General features: G+C 38.0%; 2 protein-coding genes across 2 annotated transcripts in view; one reads left to right on the top strand and one right to left on the bottom strand.

Annotated features, from left to right (window-relative positions):
• Nucleotides 1-4,826, top strand: part of LOC102221597 (USP6 N-terminal-like protein) — a 25,866-nt gene extending 21,040 nt beyond the window's left edge. The window contains exons 10-14 of the mRNA XM_005808854.2: nucleotides 120-214; nucleotides 359-424; nucleotides 530-629; nucleotides 983-1,135; nucleotides 1,989-4,826. Coding sequence (XP_005808911.1) covers nucleotides 120-214; nucleotides 359-424; nucleotides 530-629; nucleotides 983-1,135; nucleotides 1,989-3,403 — 1,829 coding nt within the window. The 3' untranslated portion in view covers nucleotides 3,404-4,826. The remainder of the gene's footprint in view (nucleotides 1-119; nucleotides 215-358; nucleotides 425-529; nucleotides 630-982; nucleotides 1,136-1,988) is intronic.
• LOC102218813 (ubiquitin-conjugating enzyme E2 variant 3-like) lies at nucleotides 4,324-11,894 on the bottom strand. The gene is made up of 12 exons (XM_005808843.2): nucleotides 11,736-11,894; nucleotides 10,164-10,248; nucleotides 9,312-9,377; nucleotides 9,075-9,238; nucleotides 8,428-8,569; nucleotides 8,252-8,346; nucleotides 8,040-8,145; nucleotides 7,647-7,817; nucleotides 7,408-7,572; nucleotides 6,320-6,407; nucleotides 6,106-6,229; nucleotides 4,324-5,619 (listed from the first exon to the last, which is right to left on the bottom strand). The coding sequence occupies exons 1-12, from the start codon at nucleotides 11,775-11,777 to the stop codon at nucleotides 5,455-5,457; spliced, it is 1,413 nt and encodes a 470-aa protein (XP_005808900.1). The 5' UTR covers nucleotides 11,778-11,894; the 3' UTR covers nucleotides 4,324-5,454.

Below are 11,894 nucleotides of genomic sequence, written 5' to 3'. Positions count from 1 at the left end.
AAAAATCAAAAATTAAAGAAATGTTTTGTGGAAAATACTTTTTCACAGCAGTGTTAATGCTGCGGTCATCACTGCACACCGTATTATCACTTACAGTCAGTTTTATTCCTATGTTGTAGGATTTTTCATTCCTGGATTTCCCAAGTTGCACCGTTTCCAGACTCATCATGAACTCATCCTCTCCACAATGCTGCCTAAGCTGAAGAAACACCTGGTGAGTTGCATGCGTGTCTGACTGATGTTTAAGCTCGGTGGCTTCATCATGATGTTCGGCTGGTTTGAAAACTGAGATTTATAACAAGTTCTGTTGGAACATTTACTCTGAGACTCAGTTTCATGTTGGTTTGTGTCCCCACAGGACAAGGAGCAGATGACAACAGGGATTTACTCCACCAAATGGTTTCTCCAGTGCTTTATCGACAGAGTCAGTATTTGGAGGTTTTTTCAGCTTTTCAAACATGAACCGTCTGAATTGTTGTTGTTTTTAATTATTTATTCCATTTTTCCCACTCTGCCATTTCCATAACAGACACCATTCACCCTCACCCTCCGCTTATGGGACATCTACATATTGGAAGGAGATAAGATATTAACCGCCATGGCTTATACAATCCTCAAGTTACACAAAAGTAAGTGAGAAGCTCATGTATGTTTTATCTTTGTCTTTATGTGCTGTGCTGAGGGACTTACAGCTGTATCTGGGCTTAACAGCATCTTGTCTGATTTCTGAGTGTTATTGTGTGGATTACAAGACAAGCCTCCTTGCATAACACAAGTGGCCCATTGCTGTGGAGAAGAATCAAAAGCAGACTTTTCATTGGATGCACAGATGAGCAGCATATTGGTTGATTTCTTCCATTTAAATAGATGGTTGAATTGTCAACAAGTATTTTTATCTTTAATTTACCCCACACTAAGAATAAAACATTATTAGATAGATTAATTTAGCTATTTTTTACATCAATATTTTGTGTTTAATCAGAACGCCTCATGAAGTTCCAGCTAGAGGACTTAAGGGAGTTTCTCCAGGAGCAGCTGGCGGATTCGTTCCTCCTGCTGGATGATCTGGTGGTAGAACAGCTACAGACGGCGATGTCAGACCTGCGCGGTAAAAAGTTGGATCGACCTCCTCCAGGTGCAACAGTGTTTTATTGTCTTCGTGTTCTTAAGTCTCATGCATCACTTTGTCTGATAAACAAAGTGATGCAGCCAAAGCAACAGTGCTGCTTTGGCTGTTGTGAAGTTACAGAAAAGATAAAACATTTCTAAATTAATATCACAAAGTAAAATAAATAAATAAGTAAAATCCTGCCACAGAATTTTACTTACTTACACCTGCCGATTTATTTATCTAGAAAATTATTCAGTGTTTGTCAACCTTGTGGATTGCCATGAAACTTAATTCTTTCACCTCAGCTCTGGATCTCCTCCAGAGCTCCCATGAGCCTCTAGTCTCATTCTCTGCTTAATGATCTGGTTTCCCGGCCTGTCAGGTTAGTTGGACAGCCATGTCATAATGGGTTTGTAGTCTCCCCAAAAATCTTGATTTTCAAAAAATGGACTGGACAGTGCTCTGATATGTTGTTCAATAAATGTTCTCCAAATGTTTTACTGGTGTTCTGTGAGGCCTTCACAGAACATCAGTATTTATGCAGACAATAATTTACAACAATTATTTACAACATAGAGGTGAACTCTATGTACTTCTGTGACTTCTGAGGGTAATTGCTTGCACTGGATTTTATTTAGGTGTATCAAGATAAAATATGGTTAATAAAAACGCATCACTGATTTTTTGTATTTTTATATGTAAACATTTTGAAAACCACATATAGTTTTATTTCCACTTTGCAATTATTTTGTATTGCTGTAGCGAATAAAATACCTATTAAAAGTACACTGAGGATAATGTGACAAAATATGATTCTCAAGAAGCACTGTATTTTTCTGTTTCCTTCTCATGCCTGTTGTCTCTTTCTTCTTTTTAGCTAAGTCAGATGAGCTCCCAAAGAAGCCTCTGGGTCAGGAGAGACCAGTTGTCCTTCTGCCGCTGCAGCCTAACTTGCATCCGGAGGTCAAAATAAACCTGCAGACCAACAGCAAGCCTATAATAGAGATCCAGAAAACAGATGCAACCACCAATCATCAGATTCCTTCTCCCTCTGAACTCCAGAATTCAATGAGCCTCTCTGGAGCAAACACATTTTCAATGTCTGCAGCAGCTGTCCCCACACAGGGAACACCTTCTTCCCTGAGGCATTGTAAATCACCTCCAGTACCTCCAAAAGAAAACAAACCATCAACTGCCATAGGTTTGGGTAGAGGTATGAAGACTTCATCCCCAGAGGTTTGCCAAGAGTATAGAAAACATGAGAACCAGACAACTGACATAGAGTCTCAGGTGGAGTCCATGGATTGGCCTCCCCCCTATGAACCCTCTCCTTTGGATGCTGTGACTATGCAAATGGAGGAGGAACTCATGGATCTTCCTGACCTACCACCTCCACCTTTGTTTTACCCTGAGCAGATTGACCAAAGGTCTCTGGGCCGGGAATCCCCCTGCCTGGGACCTGGGACTCATCCAGGCCTGCATCGTCACTCTCCTTCCCCTCGGTCAGCATCACCGCTGGTCGTTCCACTGAAGCCATCACCGAAACCAAGTCCAAAACCTTCTCCGCACAACATCACAAATAAAATTACTTCTCCTACAAAATCTTCCTCTCACTTTGTTTACACATCACCCTCCTCATCATCTCCCAGAGTCCCACCCTCAAAACCAACAAAGTTCCCAGTTTCCCTTTATGTTCCTGGGTCCATGGGTGACAGGAGGCCCTCCAACACATCTCAGTATGATAATCTCTCTGAAGCTGATGACGATGATCGCTTTGTGGAAAGACTGCTTGCCTCTACTCCTGAGGAATTCCCCTGCATTCACAGCAACTCCAAACATGCTACTGACAGAGCCTATGACCCTACCTTCTTCCCCGTTCCCCCACCTCCTCTTTTCATTCCTCCTTCCCCCTCTCCTGTTCCGCCTGTGATGTGTGCCCTCCCTAAGTTGCCTCAAGAGCCAGAATATAAAGGAGACACCAGCTGGGTGGATGATTCCATCATCCCTCCTCCACCACCCAGCTTTGCAGACAAACTCACCCCATTTCAGTCCACCTCTGCTCTCTGCTCAGACCCAAACAGGTCCTCGTCACCTGTTTACTCTAAGAATTTCTCCAGAGCCCCCAGAGACCATTCTGCCTTCCCTGCACCTTTGCTATACACAGGATCTCCCCCAGCTCACTCCAGGTCCTCAGGACAGTCACCGGTGGGTACGGCAGGGGTACAGTCCAGTCCAAACTTCTGTAGGACGCCTCCTGTTGGACAAAAGCTTCCCAAATCAGTGACTTTTTGATTGGGCAGTGGATAATTCATCTAATTGATTTTCAAAGCTGTTGTAAAGATAAAAGGACCAGTAGTTTGTCAAATATTTCTGCGTGCATGTGTGATATTGAATTTTTCATGTCCAGCTATTGTACCCACTTCTGTGAAAACTGTACCATGTTTCTAATGGAAACTTCCATCAGTCACACTGATGTCAAGAAGTGTGACTGCCCCTCAGTTAGTCATAAGAAAAAAATTGGTTTTCCTTTTGAACAGAAGAGTAGTGATCTCATCACAGCTGTACACATCACCATTCTTACACCTCTAGCTAGGTTAATTTTGTTCCAAAAAGGTGTCTTAGTCTTAACATGGAGTACTTAGTACAACAACTCTAACAAAAGGGCTACCAGTTAACACCATCAATCAGTCAAAGTATTCAGATGGAGTTTATAGTAAAGTGTGAGCAGGCTCACAAATCTTCCATTGGTCAAACAAAAGGAGAAAATGTCATTAGCCTAGTGTAGCTTAATGTGGGGTTTCTACTAAACCAGAGTGTATTCATGGAGTGCTAATAAAACTACAATTTCCTTAAAGTTGTAAACATCATCAGCAGCAAGGATGGTGCAATAAATGACAAATGTAAATACAGACCAAAGTATTTTAGACATGATGCCATTTCAGATTCTTTCCCTGGGAGGTTGCAGTGGGTACTCTGAGGCTCTTTTATGAATAAAACATGTTACAAAACTCATTTTGGGGGCTTGGGGAAGAAAGCTCTTTCAGTTATATATGTTTTTACAGCAAGGATACACTATGTATATGTTCATGTACAGTATATATTAACGTTGGGGACCAAATGTAATACATTGGCACAGGCCGTTGGGTTTTCAGTAGAAGTTGACACATTTGAAGATGGCTCCATCTAGTGGTCAGAAAACAAAACACACACCCCAAAGTCAAGCTTTTTTATTGCCAGTCAGTGTTATGTTAATTTTTAGAAAGCGAGTTTGAATACAAGTAACATGGGAGAGTTCAGTGTGTAATTCAAAGGAAAAAAGCTGTAGTTTGTGTGTGTGTGTGTCATTTATTTATTTAAAAGGAAAAAGTAATATTTAGACATGGAGGCTGAGCGTAGTCAAATATTAAGTTATACTATTTTGGGTCCAAACGTCAGGGGTTTTTTTTTATACTTAGCAGCTGTTGCAGCTTTGTTTTTCTATCAAAGTCTTCTGCTTAAGACTTTGGTCTGTGTTTGCATTGCCTCACTATAAAGTACTGTTTTTGGCATTCATACATGTATGTTTGGCATGACAGAGTATTGGAGCTTTGTTGTTGAATGCCATCACATATTACACATCACTGCTCATTTAAGGAATTTTGTCATAACTGAGGCTAAGACCAAAGCATACCTGCATTTATGCAACTACTTGAGTTTTATAAAGAGATTAACTATACATGTCTTGTTGTGTTCTTCAAGCAATCATGTGTGCTTTCAAATGTTTATTGCATACCAACAAAATAATGTAGTCTTACAAAATATACAAGTCTTAAATAGCTTCTGTTCATATTATGCAAGAAGATTTTTGCATAAAGAGTACATTAAGAGCAAGGAAACAGGATGACAGTAGATACAAAAGCTTCATTTAAGTCAGTCTACTGGTCTATTGCTCTCTGGGTTACTATATGCATAGTTCATCTTCATAATCCAACACTGTGATTTACTCAGAATTATATTAATTTGCATAAATAGACAAAGAATCCCAAATAGCATTTGCCACATTGAGTTGTTTCCCAAGACTGCACTCATCTTTCAGATGTTCTGCATGAAATACCTTGGCTTTAAAAGAAAATTTAACATTACCTCAATGCAACATGATATGTGCAAAAGAAGCTTCCAATGCCTCCAAACTATAAAAAAGTGAATATTATATATATATTTTTTACAATGATTTAGTACACAATGTCCACATTTTAAGGAGAAACAGGCATAGAAAATTACATGGCTTTTTTTCTCAACTCCAGTGCAGTCACTGTCCATCGCTGACTATATAGCAGGAAGTATTCCCAGATTTCTCATTACATTCATATTCTGATCTGACTCATGAGGACAAAGAGCGAGTTGACACTTTCCCTGAGCTTGGTGTCTTCTTCAGGTCCCAGTGTCACTCCAGCCAACCGAGCGGATCCGTTTGCTCCCATAATGCACGGCAGGCTGAGGAACACCTCTGCGCCTATACCACTCCAGCCCTAAGAAAGCAAAATGCGGATTTAGAAAAAATAAATGAAAGATCAATTCAAATATAGTCAAATGGATGAATAGTGAAATGCCACTTTGTTTGAGAATTTGCATCATTTATACCTTTGTGTATTACTATTTTCTCAGCTTCAGTCCATGGATTGTGAATATCTCAAAATCTATTTAACTAAATTTTAAATTTTGATTCTGAAGGCTGTATGGTTGGTTGTGCACCTTTTCTACCACCATTGTTCCTACATTTGGATACAGCATTATGAGTATTTAGGGGCTTACTAATGTCCTTTTTTAGCTTACCCTCCTTGACTGACAATAACTGACTGCCATACAACTGAGATGTAATGAATTACTAGAGAGCTGCACTGTTTAAATTTAACTACTAAAATTACCTTTTCAGTGAGATTGTAATTCATTGAAGTACACCTGTAGTGTGAGACTTGGTAATAGTGGACCTATTGTTTTAATAACTTAAGAGCTACCTGAGCCAGTGTTGAGATGGAGTGAATCTTCATGTTATCTGTCACGATGGTGTTTGTGATGTCCGCAACAGAAAGACCTACAGACCAGGACCGCTGGCCTCGATTTTTCATGAGATCAAATGCTCTGAATGGGAAAAGTAAAAAATAAAAATATGAATAATGATAAGACGTTAATAAAAGGTATGCCTTAATTCCATGTTTGTAGCAAAAGTACCTGTCTAGCAACGGCTTTGTAGAATTAGATCCTGGGGCGATCTCAAGTGCTCCATTAGAACTCAGTCCAACGTTACTTATTACAGGAACTATCAAAACACACACAAAAAAACACTGGTAAGCTTAATGGTATGCATGATGTACAGTTGGCTTACCACATGCAAGATCTGCTGGAAGAACTACATAACTTGTCACCCTAATAATGGTGCAGATGAGCAAAAGGGATGAATACAAAAAAGTTAAAATAACTGGATACATTTTCTAACTGTAATTAGGTTTTTTCTCATGTGTGTAAAACGTTTTGGGCCAAATTTTTCAATCTTCTGAGTTCTTTGTAAACAAGCAAAACTTAGAAGGTAATTATACACAGAAAATCTTACACTATGATTAAAAAAATAGATTTTACTTTCTCTTATATTTTGGTCAGAGTTGAGTAAATGAAGAGGAATAATTTTGTTTGCTCTCAAGGAGTCGTGTGAAATTTACAGGTAAATCTCAACAGATTTTCTAATCTAATATAACAAAAACCTGAAAGTCAGGAATCTAGAATATTTTTTGTAAGAGCAAGGAAAACAGATTTAAAACACAAAAATATTCTGTTACAGTCATACTGTCGTCTAAATACTCATAAGGAAGATGGCTAAGTAGATTGTTGTCCAATTCTCCACCCTCCACTAGAAGGGCTACCCACAAGAGATACTGCTAAAGAAACTGATCATTCAAAGAATACTATATTCAAGCATTTTAACAGAAAGCTGTGTGGAAGGAAAAAGTGTGACAAGCAACATGGATTATTGCAACATATAAACCCCGTAGAGAATCTATGTAGCTTTGTGAATAGAAAGATGAGAGACATCAGAACCAAATACATCTGAAGTATTACACAAAGTGTAATGAATCCATATATGAACTTCACTTTAAATTTATTTTTTTTATTATTTAAGTAAATTAACATATATTGAGATGCACCTGTACACTCCGACTCAAAGATCCATCAGGGTAAATGTTAAACCAGTTCTTTGTAACAACAGCATTAACATAAACCTTAATGTAACTATCTAATAGATTCTTCAGTTCCTCCCCACTCACCTTTATTGTCTGAGAGCTCTCCTATGACCCAGGCAGGTTTGTGTGTATTCAGATTAATATCCAGAACGTGGCTCAGACGCTCGGAGTCCAGGTTACACCCCGCTCCAATCACTCGTGTTGGAGGGAGACCACTTTGCCTCCAAGCAACGTGTGTCATGATGTCCACTGAATCGGTAGGAACTGAGGTTATACAAAAGCAATAAAAACAATAAAACTTTGAAGAAGTGTCTGTTACTGACCTGGTTGTGAGGCAATAAGCAGGATGGCATTGGGGCTAAGATGTACCAGATTGGGTATTATTCCTCGGTACAAATCAACATTAGTCTGGACCACCTTTAAATATGACTCGTCGTTGTTCCATGAGTTGGCTGTCACCACTATAACCTTGGACCCCGCCGAAGATGAAATATCTACGAAATAAAACATTTAACATGGTTAGTACTTAATCCTAAAAACCTTATAGGAACACAACCATATCTTAAAAACTTGTTGTTAAACTAAGCAAACAAGGTGGTGAGTCATCGTGGAAAGACCTTGTCAGCACAACGCCGGGAGTTCTTTCAAATAACAAAAGTATTGTTGGCCAAAAAGGACCGATGAGTCATAACATGACAGAGCAGAAAGTGACGTACCTCTGGATACCTGCACCTTCGGCAGGTTGAAGATTTCCAGGTCCGTAGCGCCGCCTTTGGAGGAGCTTTCAGCAACGTCGATAAAAACTAGTTTGTCTACATTACACTACACCATGTGAAAAAGAGATAAGCATTAACTCAGTACCATTAACTGATCTGACAAAACCAAACAATGTTTATCTGTTACACTGTCAAAAACTAAGGTAGCTTACCTTAGATAAAATGCTCATCACACACGCCATGCCCAAATCTCCTCCTCCAACAACTGAAACTTTGATGTTTTGCTCATCTTGATGCCTGATCCCACCTGAGGTTCATATAAAATATATATTTTTTAAAAGTCTGATTTGTGAAGGTAAAAATTAAGAGTGAATGTAAAGAGCAGCACCATCATTGATCTTCAGATTAGAGACATAAGCCATGAGCTCATGGGGGTCCTTGGTGTCTTCTGTGGTCCTGGAAGATAGCGGAGGGTCTTCCTCAAACTTGGAAATCATCTCATTCAGGAGACCCACGACGGATGACCTGGGCTGTAACAGAGTAAGGCTGATGAGAAAATCACAGCTAGGCTTGTGATAGTTATTATTATGAGACATGCAGTTTCAAATGTACTGTTTCAATAGTTTCAAAAGATCCCAAAAACCCAAGTCTGTAAGATAAGCAGCAGTCTACAGGCTAGCTAGTCCAGTAGATAGACTCACTAATTTACCGGTTTCCCACACTTGTGTTGCTTCATAGAATACATAGAATACTTGTAAGTTCAGCACCGTGTTTATATTTTTGCTTTGGTCTATTTACTAACATGAGAGTAATCAAATAGTATAGCAGTATTATATCAGTAACAATATATAATTTTAGAAGCACTAGGAATAAATGCTTTAAATTTTTCACAGGAAAATAAAAGGTTTGATTCTGCAATAAACAGACATGTGAAATCATGGTATTTTTACTCAAGATTATGAGACAGTGAAGATCCAATGCCAAATTAGACACTAGAGTAATTTTAAAATATAGATAGCAAATGCAAAAGCTTACATGATCCCAGTTGTGAAGTACCGGGAGGTGGATCCGTCCCTTCGCGTCGACATGTTTTCCCTCTCTGATCACCATGTTGGAGGTGGGCCTCAGGAGGCATATCGGAGGCGTGAACGGGAACGAGTACAGAAGCCACAGCTCGATGGGGAAGTTGTAGGAGCGGCCTTAAAGAGAGAGGCTGCCATTAGAACATCCTCTGACATAAAACTGCATAGACAGTGTTTGTAAAATTCTTACCATCATACTTTACAGGTATGACGCCAGTTAATTTCAGGAGCTCCATCTGGGTGTTGTCAGAGGATGCTGAAAAGCACAATATATCACCTGTTAGCTAACACAGTATTGTGAAAATGTATTTGCCCCCTTAGATCTGCTTCTAGTTACACAACAGAGAATTTTAGGACGGTTACATCATTCTGACGTGCAAACATGGTGGTAATACTGTGATGATCCTGACCAGTTTCTTGCATCAGGACCTGGTCAACTTGTTAGTTGGTCAATTAGACGCAACTAATTGACCAATTCAGGCCTCTACCATAAAAATCGCCTTGAAGATCGTTTGATCAAAGATTTGCGACCTTGAGCTCAGACACACCAGCAAACCACCACCGAACTGCTAAAAAGAAACAAAATCATGAACAAAATCATGACTTTACATATGACTCGTCATTGTTCCATGAGTTGGCTGTCACCACTATAACCTTGGACCCCGCCGAGTCACATTGAGATGCAGTAGGACAAAAACCTTCCAATAAGGCTGAATTAAAACCCATTCTGAAAGAAGAGGTGGCTATAATTCTTCCACAGTGCGGTAAAAGACTCACTGTGAGTATTAGAAAACAGTAGATGGAAGTTAGTTGGCGCAACTGATTAGGTTTGGGGGTCAATCACTTTTTCACATAGGCCATGGTCGGATTTGATAGCTTGTTTTCCCTTATTAAATTAAATTGTCGTTTGCTGTTCGTATTTACTCAGGTAACCTTCCTGATACTAAAATGTGATTAATGAGTAGAAATATGTCAGGAAGCAAATACATTTTCACCAGAATGTATTTTGTCAAAGAAATGTAAAGGTAGCACAAAAACTTACTGTACATGCCAGTATATGGTTTCATGTCTGGGAAGATGCGATTAATTTTTTGAAGTTCGTCAACTGTGACATCTCCAAATTTGTACTAGTAGAGGGGAAAATAAATGATTAGTAAAAGCATGCATAAGACTTATAAATGATAAGTTTTTTTTATTTTAAGTTTTTCAACATAGTCGAGTTTTTTTTGTGCTCAGTGTTCACTCAATTTTCTGTTATGACTTACACAATAAAAGTCTGGATTCTCTTTAAGAATGATCCTCAGTTTCTGATCCTTATCTTACTGAAGTCTAAAATCATAAAAACTCAATATTCTTAACTCAGGGTTAGGAGACATTATTGCTCATTATTAGATACATGACTCGACCTTTCATCGTTCAAAAGTCATTCAGCAGTAAGGATGTACTTAGTTTTCCAAGTAATTCTAAATAAATCATGACGTTGTGTAATATGTCCTGTTCTGTCGCACATCTGATGCCACACCAGTTTGATTTTAACAGCTGACAAAAAAAGGAAATGTTTTTTGAAATGTAGTCATTTCAAATCAACACAATGTCATAATAATAACGGTCTAATAATTTAGAGCGAGAAAGGCAACGAAGTACATTCATCTTTAAAAAAAAAAATCTATTATATATTAAAGATTAAGATGCACCACAAGACATTTAAATATCTGGATGGAGATACAGACATGAGCAGGATTGTTATGGAGAAAAAATATTTTTTAACATTTATTTGTAAGGAAATATTAATTAAAAAGCATTGACAAATTTAACTTTCATCTTTTAAAACCTATTATTTTTGGGAGCAGCCATATTCGATGCCCGCACATTGATTTGCACTCGTGTGGTATTTTCTTTAACTTTAGATTACACTCTTTTTAATAACCCTTTTTTTAAACTTATGAATAATTATTCTTGTATCTTGTCCTGTGTTACTTTTAATAGATGCTGTTTTAATTTTTTTATTTCTCCACTTGATTATTTTTTAAATCTTTTATAGCACTTTCCAACTTGTGTTAAAACTTTTTTTTTTTAGGTATTATTAAAATCCTGATAATTAACACATCTGTACAATTAACTCAAAAGAGTAAACACTATTAAAACTTCTGCAATAAATTTCAGTCATTTTACAAATGAGCAGGGTTTTTTTTATTTTTTACTGAAACTGTCAGTTTCTTGAAAAAATTGTCCAATTAAATATTTATAATTTTTTACACAAATTCTAAATATTTTACTGTCATATTTTACATTTCTTTTTGCTCGTTGTCATAGTAAAGGTAAGAAGGAAAAACAGCGTAAACTTTATTTGAATAGTTTTCTGTACATGTAATTACATTTAAGTTGTTCAATTCAACAGCTTAATATTCTGCAAATCCATCCAAACAGAATAATGGCACTCTCACTTTGTAATCTTATTTAAGTTCCTTTCGTGAATTTAAGTAACTAAAGCTGGTTCTTCCAGTTTTCTCAGGCTGGCAGAAGCTAATAGAAACTAGCCTACAAAGCTAGCCGGCTTATACAAAGGAAAGTTTAGACTGAACACATTTCCAAGTTGTCATTTGTTCAAACTAACCTTTGTAAGGATGCGCTGTATTTTCTCTGACTTGAGGTCCATCTACGTCACCCGGAAATTAGCCAAAAGAAATATGAATATACCAGTTATCCTTTAGGTTAGATGCTCCTACCAGTTGTACAATTCCAGCTCTATTGATAAACTTCCGCAAACTTGGAG

This window comes from Xiphophorus maculatus, chromosome 2, assembly GCF_002775205.1.
Source record: "Xiphophorus maculatus strain JP 163 A chromosome 2, X_maculatus-5.0-male, whole genome shotgun sequence".
NCBI lineage: Eukaryota > Metazoa > Chordata > Actinopteri > Cyprinodontiformes > Poeciliidae > Xiphophorus > Xiphophorus maculatus.
Note: the sequence above shows the minus strand (reverse complement) of the source record. Positions and strands in the feature narration are given on the sequence as shown.

What these genes read in the sequence shown, in the direction of transcription:
- LOC102218813 (XM_005808843.2), bottom strand. Translation starts at nt 11,777, where the DNA reads ATGGACCTCAAGTCAGAGAAAATACAGCGCATCCTTACAAAG. An exon ending in TACAGCGCATCCTTACAAAG is followed by an intron (nt 10,249 to 11,735) that starts GTTAGTTTGAAC and finishes CCCCTCTACTAG; the next exon opens with TACAAATTTGGAGATGTCAC. An exon ending in CATACCTGTAAAGTATGATG is followed by an intron (nt 9,239 to 9,311) that starts GTAAGAATTTTA and finishes TCTCTCTTTAAG; the next exon opens with GCCGCTCCTACAACTTCCCC.